Source organism: Leucopleurus acutus, assembly GCF_964270905.1.
Source record: "Leucopleurus acutus genome assembly, chromosome: 8".
Classification (NCBI taxonomy): Eukaryota; Metazoa; Chordata; class Mammalia; order Artiodactyla; family Delphinidae; genus Leucopleurus; species Leucopleurus acutus.
In genome coordinates this window covers 98,648,950-98,671,317 of record NC_139151.1, presented here as the reverse complement: position 1 = coordinate 98,671,317, position 22,368 = coordinate 98,648,950, and the positions used below count along the sequence as shown (strand labels likewise).

Here is a 22,368-nt window from a genome sequence, read left to right as displayed (position 1 = left end):
GGAACCTGGAGGTCTGATTCAGGCACTGAACCTTACGAGCTAGCTTTGTGCAGGTCATTTAACTTCTCAGCTGCTGGGTGGGTGGGGGTGTGTGTGAGACTCTTTAAGGACCCATCCGGTCATAAGTTCTTTGTCTTCTTAGCTATATTTAATGCATCTTTAAGTACTATTTTAGAATACACATTTTAGCATGCATTTAAAAAATTCTTTTAGTTGGTGTTGTTTACCCCATTACCCTAGCAATCAGCTTCTCTCTATAGATCAGAACTCCTGTGACTGCAAAAGGTTAGGGTTCCTGGGTAGCCCCTCCTCCTCTCCTTTCTCCCCTCACTCTTCCTCCACCGGAGGGGTTAGGTGTCATTTATGTGACAGCTGAACTCCAGGTAAAATGAAACTTTATTTTAAAAGATCTTATTGGATTACAAGTTAATTTTGCACCAAGATCAGAAAGGTCAGGCCTGGGAATAAGAATCCTAGTATGCAGTGTTTGTGTGTCTGTACTTTAGGGGAAATGAGATTATTCAGAAAGGGTAGTAGATTCTTGATGCTCTTTTGAACTAGAGCCAGCCACATTTGGCCACGTGTGTACTGAAGAGTGAACGTTGGTCTGCAGAAAAAGAAACACAAAGCAGGTAGAGAGAAAGCAAGTGGCTCCCTAGAGACAGCGCTGGTAGCAACTGCCTGAGCTCTTGATGGCTTTCCATTTCCTGGCTCTAGTCTTTCATGTGGCAGAGCTGCAGTGCTGGGTTATTGCAGTACAATCTTCTGCTTTAATAAATCCCCCTTTCTCTCAGAAACAATGTAGCAGGTACAGTGCAAACTAGAAATTAGCCAGAAAAAAATCCAGGGATGTTCGTAACATATTAAAAGACAAGAAACTGAAATGTTAACTCTGTTGCCTCATGGTTAATATGCAAGAGGCCCTTAGATGAAAAGGGGACTAAGTGATTTTGGTCTTGATCTTTACTGAGAACCTTTGAACAGGTTCTAATTGCTTAACTGTCTTTGAAGCTGATAGCTTCCGAAGTGTGTTAGGTTAAGAGTAGTAAACACCTGAGATGTTCACACCTAATCTGCAGAACTAGGGTGTCAGTAGTCGTATTGCAGTATAACTTTCATCCATGCAGAAGGGTTTCAGAGGCCCCCTGAGGATTGCTAAAGGGATGGGTTATATGTATTTAATTCTAAGGAAGTTTATATACATTTTAAAAACGGCAGTAAACCTAAATTACCAGCGATGTGCTGTGCATTTTCTCTGTAATTTGACTAATCTAGAATTCTTTGAGGGGTAAATAACTATAGGAACATGATATAAGTGGTAGATCTAATTTTTTAGAGTTAAAAAAATCTTTGATAGGATTTCATTCCTTTGGTTGTTTAAGGATTCATCAGGATGTATTATCTTAAGTCACCCCATCTATTAGATACTGAGTATACCTACCACGTACTAGGTATGGTTCTAAGGTGCCCGGGAAATGCAAGTGAACAAAACAAAGATCCCAGCCTTTGTAGGGAGATTGAACAAGAATTGACATAGTGGGACTTCCCAGGTGGTGCAGTGGTTAAGAAATCCGCCTGCTAATGCAGGGGACATGGGTTCGATCCATTTTCAGTGGTGTTCAACTCTCAGAGGGTAAATTATTAGGCCAAGAGATGCCATTGAAGAAAGACAGACGGACAGGGGTGTGAGTGAGTAGGCAGGTGGATGGTTTATTGAGGTGGTGGAAGGTAGTCTGAGTCTTCCAGTAAAATTGACTGAAAAGGTTAGAATTCTTGCAGTCTGGAAAAAAGAATGCTTCTAGGAAATATGATTGAAGTTTGCAAAATTATGAAGACTGCGGTAGAGGGTAAATATGAGTTTGCTCATCCACTCATTTTGGAATTGGGTGGTAGCTTCAAGTTTAAGGAGATACATTTACATAGAGGATTATTTTATAGTTTGGAGTTCTCTAACCCAAGAAGAATCACAATTTGATATTATGAATGAAACCACCACTCAGCCTGTTGATCTCTGTGTCAGTGACACTGCTGGGCTCCATGCACCTTGAATTTGCCCAGCAGCACTTTAGTCAGAAAGTCCTCCTTATATATTTTATCCATTTTTCCAATTTCTGCTTTTTGATTGGAGTGATTAATCCATTTATATTTATTATAATTACTGATTAGTTAGGATTTACATCTGCCATTTTGGTATTTTGTTTCTGTACATCTTATGTCCTTTTTGTTCCTCCTCTACTCTGCCGTTCGTTCCTTCTTTTGTGTTAAATAGATTTTTTTCTAGTTTACCATTTTAATTCCCTTGTTATTTCTTTCACTATATTTTTTAAAGGTATTTTTATGGTTATCCTGGGTATTAAAATTAACACCTTCTAATGATCTAGTTCAGATTAATACCAGCTGAATTTCAGCAGGATATAAAGACTTTGCACTTACATGGATCTATTACCTTTTCCCTCCTTTGTGCTTTTATTTTCATGCAAACTATTTTTCTACATTATAATTCCATCAACATTGTTTTATAACTGTTGCTTCATGTAGTTGTCTTTTACATCATATAGGAGAAAAAAGTTATACGCAAAAACCAGATGTATACTGGTGTCTTTTATGTAGTTTAATTGCTGTTACCTTTACTGGTCTCTTAATTTCTTAAGGTAGATTTAAGTTACTGCCTAGTATCCTTTCATTTCAGCCTGAAGGACTTCCTTTAGCATTTCTTGAAGAGCAGATCTGCTAGCCAGGAATTCTTTCAGTTTTTGTTTTTCTGGGAATGTCTTAGTTCTCCTTGTTTATGAAGGATAATTTTGCTGGACATAGAACTCTGGGTTTGATGGTCTTTTTCTTTCGGCATTTTGAACGCGTCATCCGACTGCCTTCTGGCCTTCGTGGCTTCTGAGGATCACTTGTGTGTGACACATCACTTCTCTCTTCCTGCTTTCCGGATCCTCTGTTTGTCTGTGTCTTTCTAGTCTGATTACGGTCGGTCGGTTTCAGTGTGGTGCTCTTTGAGTTGATCCACTTGGCATTCACTGGACTTATCGGAAGTGAAGATTAGTGCTTTTCGTCAAATCTGGGGAATTTGGGGCCATTATTTCTTCAAGTGCTCCAACTGTTATCACCACCTGTGGCAGCTGTTGTGTTAAATAATTGCCACGGATTGTTTTGATAATTGCCCCAGGAAGAAGGCTGAGGTGAGCCATGCGGAATCAGATCAAATAAAGATAAGCGCAGTGAGTGGGAGTTTACTGGGAGCCACCAGATAGGTCAGAGAATGACAGTACTTTGGAGCTGGGCTTTGGGAGCTTCATGTTCTACTCCCTCCAGTGTTTGCTGGACTGCTTGCTGGTTTTCACGGCTACCATGACTGTGCGGCTACCAGTTTTCAAGGCTACTGCTGAGCTGGGGAGAGAAGGGTAGGAATGGGGCAAGTTAAATGCCACAGAGCTCATTTTGCTCACTGAGAGCCAGCCATTTTTCTTGGGTAAATGTTTCTTGGAGTATTGTAAGCCTTTGGTTAATTTCCAGAGTTATGAAAAAGTTGATTCTGATCACTTTTGTTAGTGTGTTCTTGTTGAGTTTACTGGGGAGCTGATACATGGAAGTTCTTACTCGACCATTCTGCAAGTGGCTGTCTTCCCCTTTATACATTTTAAACGGCTCAGTTTTGGGATCTTTAACTTATTGTCAAGTTTTCAACACACAAATAATATATAAACGAAGGTAGTCACAGGGTGTTCTTTATTTTTCCACCATCCCAGTGAACTGGAAGGGACACTGCAGAACAACAGGTACATCATCAGGGTGGGATATAGGGTTATAGTATTGGACTGTACACATGTTCTGCTCTTATTTTGAACTTCAGCTCTAGCTGTCACTAGCTCTGTGACCTTGGGAAAATTATTTGACCTCTCTAAGCTCAGGGTCTTCATTTGGTAAAATGAGGTTGTGGTAGGTTGAATAATGCCCCCCTGCCCCCAAATATATCCACATCCTAATCTCTGGAACCTATGAATTTATCACTTTACACAGTGAAAGGAACTTTGGACATGTGGTTAAGGATCTGGAGATGGGGAGATAATCCTGGATTATTCTGTGGGCCTAATGTAATCAACAAGGGTATTTATAAGAGGGAGGCCAGAGGTTCAGAGTCAGTGACAACAGAAGCAAGAGGTTTGAGTGATGCTAGGAGGGGTCCACAAACCAAAGAATGCAGGTGGCTTGTAGTAACTGGAAAAAGCAAGAAAATGGATTTTCCCCTTGAGCCTTCAGAAGGAACACACACCTGCTGACACCTTGATTTTAGACTTCTGACTCCTAGAACTGTAAGAGAATAAGTTGTGTTATTTTTAAAAATTTATTTAGTATTTGTTTGGGGCTGCATTGGGTCCTCATTGCTGCGTGCAGGCTTTCTATAGTTGTGGCGAGCGGGGGCTACTCGTCATTGCAGTGCGAGGGCTTCTCATTGCGGTGGCTTCTCTTGCTGGGGAGCACGGGCTCTAGGCACACAGGGCTCAGTACTTGTGGCACGCGGGCTCAGTAGTTGTGGCTCGCGGGCTCTAGAGCACAGGCTCAGTAGTTGTGGCACATGGCCTTAGTTGCTCCACGGCGTGTGGGATCTTCCTGGACCAGGGCTCGAACCCGTGTCCCCTGCATTGGCAGGCGGATTCTTAACCACTGCGCCACCAGGGAAGTCCCAAGTTGTGTTATTTTAAGCCACAAAGTTTGTCATAGCTGGTTTCAGCAGCAGTAGGATACAAATGTAGCCTGCAGCTAAGGTATCAACAAATATTTGAGTGCCCACTATATGCTGGTAACTATTTCTAGTTGGGTACATAATGGTGAACGAAAGCTCCTTTGCCCTCATTTAGCTTGCATTCTTAAGTAGACACAAAAGTAAATAAAACAAGTACTTTGATTTTATATAGTGGTGGTTCAGTGAAGAAAATAGAGTAAGCAGAGATGGGGTTAATGATGGAGGAAGGAGAGTGTTGTGTGTTCCCTTGTAGCAGAGTCAGGAACTTCTCTGAAAAGGTTACCTTTGAGCAGAGACCTGAGAACAAAAAGAAACAAAACCAAAAGATGACTGGCAGAGAGAACCCCAAAGATAAGGGCCCTGGGGATGGAGCAAGCATAGCACGCATGAGAAACAGCAAGGCCACAGCAGCTGGTTCAGAGTGAGGAGGGGGACGCGGTGGATGAGACCAGAGGGTAGGCGGGAGCCTGCTCTTGTAGCGTCTTGTACACCGTGAAAGGAGTTGAGTTCTATTCTAACTACAGTGGGGAGTAATGGAGAGATTTTATGGTGTGGAAAGTTGATATGACATGTTTTAAACAGATCATTTTGACTAGAGACTTGAAGGGGGGCCAGAGTGGAAGCCGGGAGGCCGAAAAGAGGTTCGGGCAAGAGCTGCTGGTGGCTTAGACCGTAGTGGTGAAGAACAAGCGATTAGGCCATAGTTAGGCAGAGCAAATGTTTTTGAAGATGGCTGTGAAGAGTAAATGAGTGAGGAGAGCCTAGCACAGTGTCTGGTACACAGCAGGTGTTCTCAGCAGGGTTGCCATTGCTACTGTCAGTGTCGTTGTCACCAGTGTTATCCGCATCAGCATGACTGCTGCTGCAGCCACCAGGGCTACTTTAACCTTTTTGTACAAGAAGGACACGCCTCAGCCACGTTTCGTGTTCGTTTCATCAGTGGTTACAGAGGGAGCTTAGAGTTATACCGTTACTGGAATTAACTGTATTATTTAATGTGTATATCTTCTGAAATTTTTGGATTATTTTGAATCTCCACTCACCTCTGTTGAAGCCACTGATTTTGGCTTGGTGTTCATTTGAGATTATAGGAACAGGAGAAGACCTTACGTACTGAGTGCTATAAAGGGTACAAATCAGGACCAGCCCCATGGAGAGACACATAGCAGAGGGTGTGGGAGGATCCTGGACATGAGTTTCCATGCCCTCTCCCCATGAAATCAGGGCCCAGCACCTTCCTGGCACATTGATGTGTTTAACATCCTAGAAGCTCCACCAGGCTTCCTTGTCCAGAGATTTTATTGGGGTTTCATCGTGTGGGCACAGTTGATCAAATCCTTGGCCACGTGACTGAACTCAATATCCCGGCCTCCTTCCCCTCCCTGGAAGGAAGGAAATATCATTCCCAGGAGGTCAGGAGGCCAGATCTAGCCCGTATCAGGTGACGCGCAGCCGCTGCTCTCTAATGACATGGTTGGTCTTTCTGGCCCACCCTCGTCCTAAGTCATCTTGTTGGCATAAGCTATCTAGGGGCCCACCTGAGGCACCTCATTGGCATATATCACCAGGGCCCTCATGAGTAACAAAGACACTACTGTCACTTGGGAAATTGCAAGGGTTTAGAGGTTGGACAAAGACCAGACAAATTCTTTATTATGCAACACGTGCTCACACATCGAATGAGTGTTGGAGCCGGTGCCCCTGCTCTATCCACTACTCCCCCCCCCCTTTTTTTTTTTTTCACTATTAAGGCCCATAGGTAGACAAGTGGTTTGCTTAAAGTCACACAGCTAGTTACTCACAACAGGGCTTGTCCCCAGTACTGACCACCAGTGTGTGCTCTTTTCCATATGCTGCTTTATTTTTTCATGTTGGGGCAGATGTGACCTGTTCCTAGTATGGCGGGTACAGTTAGTGAAAAGATTGGGGTTTTTGCTTTCATTTTTATTTCTACATTTGCAGAATATTACTTCCCAGCTAAGCTGTATCAGCTGTCAATGTTTGTCCTCATTAGTTACATTTTATTCATAAATTTTAAAATCACGTGAAACATTCAGTCAGTGCTTCCAACATTTATAAAGGTTATAAGTCCTTTTTGACTTATTGTTTTCTTTTTAAAAGTAAGAAATATTGATCAAATCAATCAGTCCATGATTATTTCTAGGCAGCATGGTGCTGTTTTTCTAATATTTGGCTTAATTTGTGTGCCACTCTCTGCTTCCAGGTAGCATCCACTGTATCTTCCACGCAACTGGGCACCACTACACTTGGAAGAAAGTTACCACGACAGTGCACAACATTATCGTGGGCAAACTGTGGATCGATCAGGTGAGTAAAGGGACTCGGCATGCTTCTGAAGTTCAGAAGAATGCGTCCATCTTTGTAGTATTTAGGACGTGTGAACTGGCCCCAGGCTGCTGTTACTGGTTTATCAGTTTTGCCTGAGGAATTTCTCTCAGGCAGTAATCCCACCCCCAAACTCCCCGAGTTTCTGTGCCACAAACTATTACCTATAAATGACCAAGTTACAACATTCATTCAGTGACTGCTCTACTAGGGCTGTGTTAGGTACTATGAAGAATACAAGAAAATAATAAACATGGCTCCCATCCTTCATCCTTTCATTATTCATCAAACATTTGTTGCCAAGCTGAGTGCTAGGTCTTGGGAATACAAAGTCATATGAGGCATTGTCCTGCCAAGAGTTATTTTATCATTGGAGATATATGACAGATATGTGTAGGATGAAAAGTATTTGCCAAAATAGACTAGTGTAAGAGCTGTACGAAAATACTATCTAGGGGCTTCCCTGGTGGCACAGTGCTTAAGAATCCACCTGCTGATGCAGGGGACACGGGTTCGAGACCTGGTCCAGGAAGATCCCACATGCCGCGGATTAGCTAAGCCCGTGCGCCATAACTACTGAGCCTAGAGCCCTCGAGCCACAACTACTGAGCCTGTGTGCCACAATTACCGAAGCCCACATGCCTAGAGCCCGTGCTCTGCAGCAAGAGATGCCACTGCAATGAGAAGCCCACTCACCACAACGAAGAGTAGCCCCCACTCGCCAGAACTTGAGAAAGCCCGCACTTAGCAATGAAAACCCAACATAGCCATAAATAAACAAACAAACAGACTGTCAAACTATCTAATTCATTGTCAGTTTGCTCTTAAGACAGTGGTTGCAGTAAATTCAGAAAAGAGAGGGAATTCTGTCTGAGCAGTCAGGAAGGGCTTCACGGTAGATGTGGGAATGAAGCTGAGTCTTAAAGAGCTTTTTGGGATTTGCAAGATAGAAAGGAGGAGAAAATGCAATGAATGAAGTGTAGAAAGGCCCACCATATGTAGGGTTGAAACCGTGAGTAGAATACTTTAAGCACAGAGTTCATGAAGGGTACGAGTGGAGGATTGGTTTGGGAAAGTAAATTATTATGTGAATATCATCAATGTGTGTGCCGAAGTTCGAATTACGCCACTGAACATGTGACACAGTTTTTTAAAAAAAGGTCATTTGGCCTTGATTCCAACCTGGCATACCAAGATTACAAAGGGATTCCACAGCATCTCAAGGTTGGCTAAGACCTGAATCTTAAGTACAGGAAAGCTAGAATGTAAGATTGAAAAGAATTATGATGAATGAGGCTTAGCATATATTCAAGTCATCCATTCTTAATAAAACCAATCCATGATTCTTTTCTTTTTATAGTCTGGTGAAATTGATATTGTGAATCACAAGACAGGAGACAAGTGCAATCTTAAATTTGTTCCTTATAGCTACTTCTCTCGGGATGTAGCAAGAAAGGTAAGAGAAGTTGAAATTAAAATGTTTTTCACTTAGTGTGTGTCCCGTAGAAAGTCTGTTCCTTTGGAGCTGGTGTAGGTGGATGGATTGTGTGTGTTCAAAAAAAAGGAGAGATAAAGGAGAAAGTCAGCAAAAGATAACAAGTTAGAGAATAAAAGTCAAGAGCAATGAGGGATTGGCATTTCCTGGCGGTCCAGTGGTTAGGGTGCTTTCACTGCCGTGGGCCCCGGTTCGATCCCTGGTCGGGGAACTAAGATTCTGCAAGCTGTGCAGGCGTGGCCAGAAAACAAAAGAGCAATGAGATTTGAAAATGGGCAACACGGAGGAAGGACGAAGGAAAGGGTTACCGGAAGAAGGCATGGGTACTTTGAAGTCTGAGTGAGAGTTCTGGTACCACCGCAGTGGAATTGTGCCGTGAGTTTTGATGGGAGAGTGAAGAAATCTGTTTGTGGCTCTCTCTGCTTTCTGGAGAGAAGAATGTAACATAATTCTGAGTACAGTCAGATCCTTTTCCTGCATATATCATTACAACAAAAATCTGTACAACAAAATGGTAATGAATCCTCCAACTCATGACTCAGTTATTTTAAGCAGCTCAAGAAAACATAACAAAATAATTTGAATGATTCCACGGAGTTTGTCATAACAGGATTTAACCAGTATTTACCCTAGGACTTCGGTGTCCAGAGTAGTCAGCTAAGCTGACACAGCGAATGCCGTACTCCAGAGCCCTGCTCTCCCTCTGTAGGTGACAGGGGAAGTGACAGACCCATCAGGAAAAGTTCACTTTGCCCTTCTGGGGACGTGGGATGAGAAAATGGAGTGTTTCAAAGTACAGCCAGTCATTGGGGAAAATGGGGGTGACGCTCGGCAGCGAGGCCACGAAGCAGAGGAAAGCAGGGTCATGCTGTGGAAGCGGAATCCTTTACCGTGAGTATCAGTGTGGGTCCCGCCCGGGTCCTGCTGTGACCTCAGCCTTGGAGCGGTGTTGCGGCATTTCTGCCTTCCTTCCCACTTAATTCTGTGAGGGACTGAGCGCGGGGCATCGGAACCTGGAGATATGACCAGAAGGTGGTCCCCGTGTGGTTGGGTTGTAGCGTGCCTTGTCCCAGGAAAGTTCAAACTACTCAAACCACGTCTGCCAAAAACATTTGGTGTTTCCTAAAGGTCCTTTGGATTGTGATTCCGAAGGATGTTTTTCTATAATTTAGAGTAGAACTATTCAGAAGTGGCTAGAGGAGAAAGATGCCCACCACCTGTGGCCCAAAGGCCTAGCAGCAGTATAAAGGTCCCTGAGATAATGTGCAGGACTTTGGAAAGAAATTGAGGTGGAGGCCATTTGTCTCCTGTCACTATTTAATATGTTCAGTCCTCGGTAATAGCCAAGGTTATCCCAGAAAGAGGTTAAAAAGAAAGCGAAGGAAACAGGAAGAAAGAAGTTTTATTTAGTAGAATGTTTCATCCTTCCTAATTTCACCTGAGCATAGCACAGGCCCAGAAAACTATCCAGTTGAGTGATCCTGGGGAGGGGATGGGGAATGGTCCAGTCGGGTCTCTTAATTAGGTGAACCTGATGTGGTTGGTCCTGGGGTCTTTCCATCTGTAGCACAGCCAGGGTGATGTAGCCCTTGTAGTGAACTTAGTTGGTGCTCTTTAACTAAAAGGGTCTCAGCTCTGGCATTACCCTTCCTCTTTCTCACCCTTTACTTTTAGGAAGAATGCAGAAAACATGTACTACTTCTCAGAGCTGGCTCTAACTCTCAATGCCTGGGAAGCTGGCACTGCCCCCACAGACAGCCGATTACGGCCCGACCAGAGACTGATGGAGAATGGGCGCTGGGATGAAGCAAATGCAGAGAAGCAGCGCCTGGAGGAAAAACAGAGACTTTCCAGAAAGAAGAGAGAAGCCGAAGCTATGAAAGCCACGGAGGATGGTAGTGGACGCCTTCTACTCTGTTTCCCAGTCCCGATGCGGGCAAATGCCCATGTGTTTTCAGCTCTGATTCTGTTTTTCTTCACCCTCTTTCCCTTTTAGGCACGCCCTACGATCCCTACAAGGCACTGTGGTTCGAGCGGAAGAAGGACCCTGTTACCAAGGAGTTAACCCATATTTATAGGGGAGGATACTGGGAGTGCAAAGAGAAACAGGACTGGAGCTCGTGCCCGGACATTTTCTGAACCGGCCGTGACAAAAGGAGGAGGATCCAAAGGAGAAGAGGACAGAGGATGTGCGGGAAAGCTGGCAGTTGTGACTCTCTTACGGAGAGCTTTCCTCAAGTTTGTCTGTCTTAACCAATCATTTTTTCCAAATCAATCACCAGAAGCAGACACCGTTGGCGGTGATTGGCTGGTTGCCTTAGCTGATTGAAACTGAAGTCGACATTCTGGATACTGTGTGTGTGAGGGAGAGGCGTCCTGGCTGAGTGTTAGTGTCCCCGCTTCTGCAGAGTCACGTGCTCTTGACCCTTTCCTCTCCCTCTGCCCCGGTTTGAGATGCTGTCCCTCACCCTCCCCTCACAGAGCCTGCCCAGCCAGGACCTGCGGAAGAGGATGACGCGGGGGGCGTCCGGTGCAGTTCAGAGCGAGAGCTGATTTTAGAGGTTCCCTTTAAAAAGAAACACCACGTAAGACTTACCAACAGAGGCATCGTGAATGCGCGTGGTGGAGCTTGGGCGTGACGTTATGAAGTGTTCACAGATGGGGTCAATTGAACGGGGTGTCGGTGCGGAGAAAACCGTGGCACTGGAACACTTGCGAGAGGGACTGTTTTGCAAGGCCGGGACGTTCAGAGTTAAATTCTTGGAAGTTTCGATCTTCACTCGCGTAAAACACCCTGCTGCTGTTCTCCATCTTCTTTGACAGCACCCGGGGCCACTTGGGTGGTCGGTTGGAGGGGTTTTACGGACTTGCTCAGGCGGAGAACTTCTGAGAACACGAGGCAGGATGGAAGAACACTGCTGGCCACTCTTGCTTTCCCCGCTCCTCCTCTCCCCCGTCCTTCATTGCCTTTCCTCTCTTCTCCCTCCGCGCAGTACTGCTTCGGGTTTGTGCCCTGTGGAGCAAAGCGTTACCTGTCCCATTCTGATCTGCTTCAGAATCTGAGAGAAGGAGTTTATCTGGAATAAGTTTTCACCATCTCTCAAGCCCCGTGGACTGGAGCCACCTCTGGAATAATGCGTTAAGTATCTGTATAGTATATATATGTAGAGAAAAACCTAATTCTTTTTTGGTTTGATTTTCCTTCTTCCCATTAAGAATCTTGATTTTTGATATCACTTGTCTCCCTGGGACTCTCTCTTGGACACACTGATGTGGATTGGAGCCCCCTCTGCTTTCCCTCTTTCAGGGGCAGACAGATTCCAAACCTGATCAGGATCCCGCCCAGCGGTTACTGAGCAGGGACCTTGTCCATGGTTTGTATCATGAGGTGCCCACTGCTGTCTAAACTCTGCTCTTCTAATTACCTGACTCTTGAAAATGAAATCCTAACCTCTTTCCAACCTTTTTTCCTTCTCTTACTAGGAAGAGTATGGGTAGAAAGTCAGGAGGGTAATTTCCGGTTTGAGCCTGCCTCTGTCCAGATCTCAGCACACAGAGCTGATCCCCAAAAGAGCCTTCTTCCTAGGAGTCGGGGCGCCGTCGCGTGGGGTGGGGAAGAGAACTGCTCCTGCTGGGCCCTGGTTTCTTTCATTTTTTTGTTCCGTACTTGTTTAAGTTGTCTTGTTCAGAAATCTGACCCTGCCGTGCCACCCGCCCCTGGCTGAGGATCACAAATGAGGTGCCTTCCGTGTACGCTTCTCGTTAGTGCTTTTCGTTTCTGTTCCGTAACTGCCGAGCCTCAGCCAGCGTGGGTCCTGGGGGGAGAATCATTCCAGAGGAAGCCGTCCCGGCAGGGAAATTGGATCTGTACTGGGTAAATAGCATCTTACTCCTTCCCTGCCATCCCTTCCTTCCTAGCTGTGATGAACTTGAGACAGGGACACCTCCTGGGGAAGTTCCTCCTGCGGACTCAGCTCGATCCCAGCGTAAGCAAGGGATTATTCCAGGGCTGCTGCTTTCAAGGAGGCCCATAAAAGCGTTGATGTAACTGGGGTGGGGGGCGGAGCTATAGACAGCGGGAACTCCCCAAACAGACGGCACTTCCCTGCTCTGTCTCCCGCTCCCGCTCCCCGTTGTCTGCACTACGTTTCCAGCCTGATCCCCAGTGAGGTTCCTGCTAATGGAAGAGGCTTCGAGTCCTTCAGGTGAAATAAAGTCACATGAAAACAAAACAAAACTATATATATTTTCGGTTTTTTTGCCTTATTGTTTTTTTTCCAAGAAAACTACTAAATTAAATAATTTTTAAAAAGTCATATTGTTTGTCTGATTCACTTCTACTTAAGGAGGAGGCAGTGGGAAGAGGTGGAGAAGTGGCCCCTGGGTGATTTGTTCTTGGCAGTCTGGGAACTTGATCTTCATGGGAGATGGAAAGAAAAACTGGGCGCGGATTTCCAGATGCTTCGACTATTCAACAACATTCCAGAGGACCTAATGACCACATGAGTAGTTTTAAGAGCCCCCGATGCTTTAGTGCCATGTCACTGTCAGGGTCCCACCTTGCCATAGGGGAACGGTTTCTAGTGTTATTGATACTGGGCCTGTTTCACCTCAAAAAATAAAAGTTCTTGAATTTCATCTCTCTTGCCCATTTAGATTTTCAGGATCTTAGTTAGCTGTTCCGTGTAAGGATTCAAATTCTGTATTTTGAAACATAAGCAATTGAGTATTGATTTGAAGACCTTGGAGAGAAGTAAAGGACAGTGAAAATGCTTGTTCAGTTTTTCTCTGCACAGTTTAGGGAGGGGAGAAGGTGGCCAAAGTGATCGAAGGGGCATGGAGAGGCCTCCGATGAGGGTGAGCGCCAATTCCTGCCCGGAGGGGGGGCCCCCCCGCACATCACTGAGCGTCTGCTTCTGCGTCCAGAGTGCTGAGACTGGAGCTCTCAGCATTGCCAGGCTTCCGCTTAAACAATTTCAAGAAGTATATTTTACAATTGTCACGTTGAATATGAGGAAAGGCGCTCAAAAAATAAACTAAATAAATTTACTCAAGGTCACATAGCTGATTGGTTAGTCACAGTACTGGAATTCAAAGCTGGGTTGGTTTAACCCCAGAGTTTGTGACCTTTACAAACTTGTGCTCTGTGAGAAGCTGGGTTGGAAGGCGGCTGGTAGTTAAGTCATTTCCTCCTGGATTATACATCGTGCAGAAATGCGTATCTCTGTTTCCAGAAGCTTCTTAATGTCGATAATATTATTTTGGGAGTCCCACGTGAAGGAAGGCGCATTGGAGCATTCTTTTTTTTTGGCCATGCCGTCTGGTATGCGGGATCTTAGTTCCCCGACAAGGGATTGAACCCACGCCCCCTGCGTTGGAAGTATGAAGTCTTAACCACTGGACCGCCAGGGATGTCCCGGAAGGAGCATTCTTGAAGTTCAGCCTCCTGGCTCCTTGGTTTCTCAAGGCTCTCATGCCCACAAAATCAGCTATGTAGTCAGGGGTCGTCTTTTCTAGCCTGGTTCCTGGGAAGGCCACTTAGCCTTGATGTTAAGTATCGGCAACGTTTTTTTTTTTCTGGCAAGCTAAAAACCACGGTAGTCGACCCTTGACGCTTGTGAGAGCTGCATCCTGCAATTTTGAATACCGTATGGTATGTCATTTCCTCCAATAGGGTCAGTCCAATGTACCTGAAACTTGAATAATCCCTCCTTTAGTCCTTAATGGGCTCCTGTGACATGATGGGTTGGGATGTGGATCGCGAGGAGTGTAGCTTACTCATGATTCAAAATTACACCTGTCAGGGACCTCTGAAGTCCCACAGAAATGTTAAACCTATACATTTCAAAGGTCTGCAAGATAAGTGAAAATCAACCTATTGTAGAGTCCTAAGAGGAAGTGTAGAAAAGTCTAGAATTTATTCACTATAAGGTATATACCTTGTGAAACCCTAAGACTATCAAAATTTAGAGCTTCTAAAAGTTTATAAAGCTTTTGCCCAGTACTGTGCCCTGCCCTGTGGGAGGCATCCCTCAAGCCTTCCCTGGCTTTCCCTTCTGAAGCTCATAAAATAATCTGTGGTTATGTTCTCCTCAGTCTTTCCTCCCTACTGTCTTTTCAAGTAGAGCGCTCCTTTTGGGGTTCACAGTGATCCCCCAGGGGAAGGAAGCAAGCTGGCCAGATGAGGCATCTTTAAAGGCAAGAACTAAGGAGCTCAGAATCTTCTGTCAGTAGCCTTGCAGAGGTCACACTTGAGTTTGACCAGGTGATTTAAGAAGTTAGTAAAGAACCAGTTGGCCCTGAGAGAGGTATGGCTAGGAATGTCTCCATTCGTTCATTCATTAAACATTGACTTCCAGCTTGTTACATAACGTAACATTAGAGATACAAATGGCAAGAAAGAGCTCAGATAAACGGGCAATTACAATCTAGTTTGATAAATGGCATGAAAGCACTGTAGAGGGGCAACCATCCTATAGAGAGTGGGGAGGGAGGGGATAAAGACCTGTCAGGGAAGCCTTCTATTCAGTACAACTAGGAGAAAGTATCTGAGTTGAGAGTTGCAGGTTTGATAGGGGTTAGGGAAAGGGCACCCTGTAAGATGCTGCATGGATAAAGACGGAGAGCAAAGTCGAGGAGAGCATCCTGCTTTTGGATGGCTGTATGAATGGCTGGAGTTTAAGGTCAAGGAGAGGGCACTGATACAGTGACGGAGAGAGGTAAGGCCCAAGTCATGGAAGTCTTCATATACCACATAAAGAAACCTTGGTTTTCGTTTTCAGCAAGGGAGCCAGTGAAAGATTTGTAAGCAGGGTGATAGGTTCCAGTGTGGAAAATGATTGACAGGTAGTCAGATCAATTAAGAGATTGGAGAAGTTGTGAGAATGAAGAGAAGTGCAGGGATTCCAGTATTGCCTGGAATGAACAGCACTTGAGTATGATTATTGGTGGAGAGCAGAGGGAGGGAGGAAGGGAGAAACTTGTATTTTTCTTGCTCAGGAAACTTAGAAGGAAGGTGGTAGCAAGCTAAACAAGTCTAGAGGGAAAGATGGGTTCATTTTGGGGCATTCTGAGTTGGAGGAGCCTGTGGAGAGATTGAATAAGCGACTTAAAACATGGGTCCAAATGTAATGGCTACATTTTTGTGAGAACTGAGGAATGAGATGCTGAGAGAGACTGCACATTAAAATCACCTGCAAGTTAAAAAATATATAATCCTGAGCCCCATCTGCAGAGATTCTGATTCAATTAGGGTTAGGACTAGTGCAATTTTATATATATATATAAACGCAAGGGTCACAAAATTATGAAATGAGAGGAGGAGGTGGGATAAATCAGCATATTCGGGGATATTATTAAACCACAGCTCGCTTCTCAGAGTTTGAGAGGTCTGAGCCAATTCCACATTTTGACAATGTCTATGTGTTTCAATTTTTTTTTTTTTTTTTTTGCGGTACGCGGGCCTCTCACCGCTGTGGCCTCTCCCGCTGCAGAGCCCAGGCTCCGGACACGCAGGCTCAGCAGCCATGGCTCACAGGCCCAGCCGCTCCGTGGCATGTGGGTTCCTCCCAGACCGGGGCACGAACCCGTGTCCCCTGCATCGGCAGGCGGACTCTCAACCACTGCACCACCAGGGAAGCCCCTGTTTCAAATTTTTTAAACGTCAGGATGAGATTACAAAAATTGAGGTATACTTTAAATAGGTTTAGCAAATCAATGCTTTTAACATACAGATACAATGACTCTATGTATACTTCATCAGGAGGTAACATTGTAAATTGACATTTGAAATCTTTACAGATGGCCTTCCTGTCTGTCCTCTTGCATACACTTCTTGAAATCACTTTGACAATATCTGAAAAATTCAAAATGTTCATGTATTTTGGTCTTGCGAAATCTGCCTTCTCACAAGAAAAACAAATACAAAAGGATAGTCATTGCAGTATTGTTTTTAATAATGAAACCTAGGGGAAAAAAGTCAAAATGTCCATCATTAGGTATTTGATTACATGGATTGTGTTATATCCATACAATCCGATATTGTGCATGGGTTAAAAAGAATGAAATAGGTCTACATACATAGCTGACATGAAAAAAAAAAAGTCCATGTTTTATTTTTAACTTTTTTTCTTTTTTTGCGGTACGCGGGTCTCTCACTGCTGTGGCTTCTCCCGTTGCGGAGCACAGGCTCCGCGGCTATGGCTCACGGGCCCAGCCGCTCCACGGCATGTGGGATTTTCCCGGACCAGAGCACGAACTCGTGTCCGCTGCATCGACAAGCGGACTCTCAACCACTGCGCCACCAGGGAAGTCCTCCATGATTTAGTTTTAAATGAGAAAAGCAAATTGCAGGGTAGTTAAAACACAGAGAAAAGTAAAATTATTTATCACATCTAGCTTATAAACAGAGGCCTTGCCTCATCACCTCTAATATTTAAGTGCCTACCTCCAGCTGAACCTATATCCAAATCCTTTTTTGCTGCAATGGAACAGATATTATTTCATTATAGATATGAGAAAAACCTCTTCCAAGGAAAGCCGAAATAGCTCAGTTGGGAGACCGTTAGACTGAAGATTTAAAGGTCCCTGGTTCGATCCCGGGTTTCTGTGACTAACCTCTTCTCAATAACGTGCGTACTCGTCTAACCCTCTGTGAGGGGGGGGAATCTCAGGCTGCTGCCCAGGTCTCACTTGAGCATGGATGATAATGTGCTTGGGTGGATGCGGAAGAACAGGCCAGTTTTCTTTCTTTTCTCTGGGAAGGAGGAAACCGTAAAGGGATTTATGTCTTTGCTTTTAAGCTGCTCTGTGTGGCTGCTCTGTGTGGCCGGCGGGCTCTCCCCACACACGGTGCGCCGTTCGCTTTCTAATTCATCCCAGCCCGCCGGCTTCTTTCCCACCACTTTCCAGGAGCTGCCGGTGTTGGACTCTCTCTCCGCTGGGACGGGCGCGCCGACGCTCCGCAGGGGCAATTGGCGGTCATGGAGCCACCACGTGCGGGGCGCGGGGCTGCACAGAAAGAAATCGTCGATTTCAGCTTGGGGTTTAACAATAACAAGGACAGCTTTTGCTGATGGTGGCGGCGGCGGGGTGGGGTAGGGTTGGAATTCCTTTCTGGTTTAGGTCTACACTAGCGTTATCAAATCAAATACAGGACGCCCAATTAAATTTGAATTTCGGAGAAACAATGACTATTTCTAGTATAAGCCTCCCAAAGATTGGCGTGGGACATAATACACATTCGTTATTTTTCTGAAATTCAAATTTAACTGTATTTTTATTCGCTAAGTCGCAAACCACTATTGTACATCATATCCCCACACATCTCTGGATGCGCCCCTCCACCCCACACCGCGTCCCCGGAAAGAGACTCAGAAACTATAGTCAGGACGACGTGGATTTCAGAAGAGACTGGTAATTTCTTATTCTCATCTCTCAGGTTTCAAAATGCATTTGTGTCCATCAGCTAATTTATTCTCACCACCACCGGACAAGACCTTGGTGGGGATCACCAGGAAACACCCCAGGAATCAGCCATCTCACCTGGTCCCAGGCTTCCAGAGCTGTCCGCTCTGGCCTGGGATGGGGGTGGAGGAAAGGGAGATTTGGAAGCTGGAATGAATCTCAAAAAAAAAAAAAAAATCGGGCTTCCCTGGTGGCGCAGTGGTTGAGAATCCGCCTGCCGATGCAGGGGACACGAGTTCGTGCTCCGGTCCAGGAGGATCCCACATGCCGCGGAGCAGCTTGGGCCCGTGACCCATGGCCACTCGAGCCTGCGCTTCCGAAGCCTGTGCTCTGCAACGGGAGAGGCCCAAAAAAAAAAAAAAAAAAAAAAAAAAAAAAAAATCGTGTTAAGACGATGAGACACTCCATTCAAGGCAGTGCAATGGAACACACGCTCAGGGAATGCTTTCTTTTCTGCCAGCTCCCAGGTTGGGACATGGGGAGAGAGGAATGAGACCTAGTCCTCACATAAAAGGCAACATGGAGAACTATTGCTTTTGGACCTATTATTTGTCCTCCCCTTTCTGTTAATCTGTGCCAAGATACCTGCTGATGAGGGGCTTCAGCCCCCAAAACTTTGCGCTCTTGGGTGGAAGGATGCATTTTGCTTAAGGGACTCTGAATGATCATCAAAAGGAAGGAAAATAAAATGGTGGATGAATAGATCGGGCAGTTCAAACTTTGCGTGATGTATGTCAGCACGTGTGATGGTGAATTTTATGTGTCAATTTGGCTAGCTATGGTGCCCAAATGCCAGTCTAGGTGGTGCTGTGAAGGTATTCTTTAGATGTGATTAACATTTAAATCAGTAGACCCTGAGTAAAGCACATTACCCTCCGTAATGTGGGTGTGCCTCGTCCAATCAGGTGAAGGTTTAAGAACAAAGACGGGGGGGTTCCTGATGAAGAAGGAATTCTCCTCAAGACTGTAACACAGAAAGCCTGCCTGAGCCTCCAGCTGGCTGCCCTGCTGAAGCTGGACTCAAGATGCAACATCAACTCTTACCTGAATTTCCAGCTTGTTGGCCAACCCAACAGATTCTAGACTTGACGGCCCCCACAATGCCCTGAGCCAATAAAAATAAATAAATAAATCTCTATCCACCCAGTCAGCATGCTTTAAAGTGTTACACACAGGTAAGAGGGAAGGGTGAGATTTTTATTATTGCCCCCGAGGACAAAGTGCTCTGAACGAAGGTCAACCACCTCGGGACCATGAAGGTGGGCACCATACTCCTAGGAAATGTTGGGCCTTTGCCCTGAAAGGGCAAACCCTTCCCAGTTTCTAGCCTGAGGAATCCCTTTGGGAAGTATTTGGATACATGCAGGAAGCTCCGAGAAGAATACAGGTGTGTCTGCCTGCATCACCAAGCTCGCAAGCCTGGCATACCCCTACTCACCCTTCAAGGCACGGTTCTAATGTCTTTTTTTCCTGCCAGGTTCGGCTCTACCCACCTTCTAGTCATTCCTCGGTGTTACCAAAGTATATATTCCTCTATTAAAGCATTGATTACACGGTCCCAAAGGTCTGCTACCAGCTCTATAGTAGCTCCACGGTGCAGGGGAGGAGACCAGGGATGGTGCGGGTCACCAAGAGCTTCCCGGGTGGGATGGAGGTTAAGCTGAGTCCTCGAAAGTGCTTTGGGCGGACGAGGGGGAAGAAGTGAAAGGGAGGTTGCATTCCAGTTAGAGGGAACACCGTGAGCCAAGGCCCAGAGGATTGAAAAGGTATAGCGGGATCTGTAGTACGAAAATAGTGGCGTGTACGCTTGAGAAGTGGAGGGAGGTGGGTTCACCCTACCCAGAGTGGGGTGAGCGCGCGTGCGCAAAGGCCAGTCCCGTCGGGGCGGGGCTGGCGAGGGTGGCGAGCGGGGCGCGGGCGCGCTCTTAGAGCCCAGGGCGGTGGTGGCTGCCACCACTTCTGGCTGGATCCCAGATCGTCTCTTTCAGCTCATCCGTTTCGTGGGCGCCTAGGATGGGAACAAGGAACTGCGAAGTGGCGCTTCTCGGGAGAAGTAGCAGCTTGGTACCTTTAACACTGAACTGTGGTCTCCGACCCTGTGCGCTTTGGGTTTAGGGCAAGGAATCGCGGAGGGGCGGGGACAGTGAGTAAGCGGCTTCTCCTCCCTCCGCAGGGTTTTGCAGAAATCAGGATTCACGTTTGCCAAGGGGTCTCTATATAAAAGAGGACGTGTTCTGTTTTATTTGAGAAATCTGTATTCATCTGCCAGAGAACGACTTAATCACCTTTCCACACTCCCCACTTCGCCTGCCCGGCGCCGTGGGATCTCTGGACTGGAATTGGATTGAATCACACACAAAGGAGGAGTCCGGAAACTCATCTGGTATCCCGCCCATTAGCTGCAGCGCAAACGATTACATGGCTTTCATTCACCGGAGTGCAAGGCTTCGTTGTGAGCCCGGATAGCTCAGTCGGTAGAGCATCAGACTTTTAATCTGAGGGTCCAGGGTTCAAGTCCCTGTTCGGGCGGAGTTTACCTTTTTTAACAGGTAAGTTAAAAGTGAGAACTAGCTTTAGGGGCCTCTGATTTTTAGCCGGTTGCCTTTGGAAAAGGGAGTAAAATGTGGAGCGTGTACCCTGCGTTTCCTACCACTTCCCGGGGGTAAAAGGCAGGCAGACACCACGAGCCTTTGTGCAAAGACCTCCAGGAGATTCGCAGTGCATCGCTGTAGGGTCTAAATAAGCAGGCTTACTCGGCAGCCGCCGACTGGGCTGCTTGGTCTCAACTACTGCTGCAATTAAAGAAAGGGGGACGAAGCCTTCAGGAAGTCACTGGGGCTCCCGCAGTCGCCGCCTCCCTTCGCTCTCCGTGAGCGAGCCCTGCAGACCCTCTCTCTGGGGTTCCCTCCCTCTGGGTGCCTGAGGATTGTGGGACGGATCCCGCACCCTTCCACTCCACCTTGCTACCCTTCTAGAGAATATTTTTTGCGCTCTGAAAAGGAAGAGATGCCATCTAGAAACGGAAGCACCAGGCAGGGCAGCTCCCCCTCCCTACTGAGGTCCAGTCTCTCCGCTAACCCCCAAAGTGTAACCCTGAATCCAGGGAGAAGTTGAGGTTGAGATGGCATCTTCTGCTGGTGGGAGAAGGAGGGTGCCTGCTGGGAAAGAATGCGTTTGAGGGGCTGGAATGCGAAGTGTCCTGTAGTTCGAAAAACAAAAATGTTAGCTCCCACTGACTACAAATTAATAAGGACAGCATTTGGCTCCTGAGAAGTTTTGAGGAAGTCGGGTTGTGGACACAAGAGCTCAGGCATGGATTCACCAAGACTAAACTAATCTTCCCTGTGAGGTGAAGGGACCAGGTACATCCTTGCCCACCTGGAGACTGAGCCTTCCTTGCTTCTGCCAGGCAACAGAAGAAAGTCGATCTTGAACTCATTAACAGGATGGGGATGTGGGCTGATTGAGTCAGCTGCCCTCTTAGGTGATGGACTATGGTATCTAACGTACCCAAAGGACGCTGATCGGTGGGGCAGGGCGGAGGTGGACATAGAACTCAAGTGGGAGGCAGGGCCTTCACCCCTTCACCCTCCAAGCTGAATGCCTTACCCTGTGCCTACACAGACCCACAATTTTCTTCTCTCCAAAGCACAGCTTCCTCATCAGGAGCAAGGGAATGATAGTAACAGCACCCCTCTCATAAACCTGTGCTGATTAAATGAGGTAACAATGCATGCAGCAGTGCTTAGTTGAGTCTTTGCCCCAAAGCAAGCATGCAGTACGTTGCAGCTATTATTATTAAAGAGCTTTCAGTCTAGGGAGGGAACAAAAGACACACTGAAACAGGTAAGAAACCATTTCAAAGAAATATGTTCCCAATATGTGAAGATCATGAACCCGTAGTCATGTGACTTGTGTTGGTTGGTATGTGCGGAGGTGACAGCAATGGTCACCGACCCAAGGAAGAGTGGGATTCTTTCTGGAAGGAAGTGAATCATGGCACTCAGGTGGCGTTCCAGGGGAACAAAGTAAGGGAGCTGAGGCAAACACTCGGATTTTGCCCCTTCTTCCTCAGGAAGTCCCCTGGAAAGTGAGCGAGTGCATTTCTGGCAACCTTGAAAAGTGGAGTCTCTTTGCTCCGATCATTTCCTGACCGAACAAGAACACACCAGGTGGGGGAAAGGAGAGGACAAGGGGAGGAGAGCACTGAGGCCTCCTGGCTCTTTCCTCCTTCCTGTCCTCAAGTTCACTCCCTCTCCCTTTCACCAAGGGGTGAAAAGTGCGAAAAAAGCAAAACAAAACAAAACGCCAA

The 22,368-nt window shown here is 46.2% G+C and overlaps 1 protein-coding gene across 1 annotated transcript in view; it reads left to right on the top strand.

The window, feature by feature from the left end:
* OSBP (oxysterol binding protein) overlaps positions 1–11,440 on the top strand; it is a 32,237-nt gene extending 20,797 nt beyond the window's left edge. Inside the window, exons 10-14 of the mRNA XM_082845582.1 lie at positions 6,975–7,078; positions 8,457–8,552; positions 9,301–9,482; positions 10,266–10,486; positions 10,588–11,440. Of these exons, the coding sequence (XP_082701708.1) occupies positions 6,975–7,078; positions 8,457–8,552; positions 9,301–9,482; positions 10,266–10,486; positions 10,588–10,730 (746 nt within the window). The 3' untranslated portion in view covers positions 10,731–11,440. The remainder of the gene's footprint in view (positions 1–6,974; positions 7,079–8,456; positions 8,553–9,300; positions 9,483–10,265; positions 10,487–10,587) is intronic.
* Positions 11,441–22,368: the final 10,928 nt, after the last annotated feature.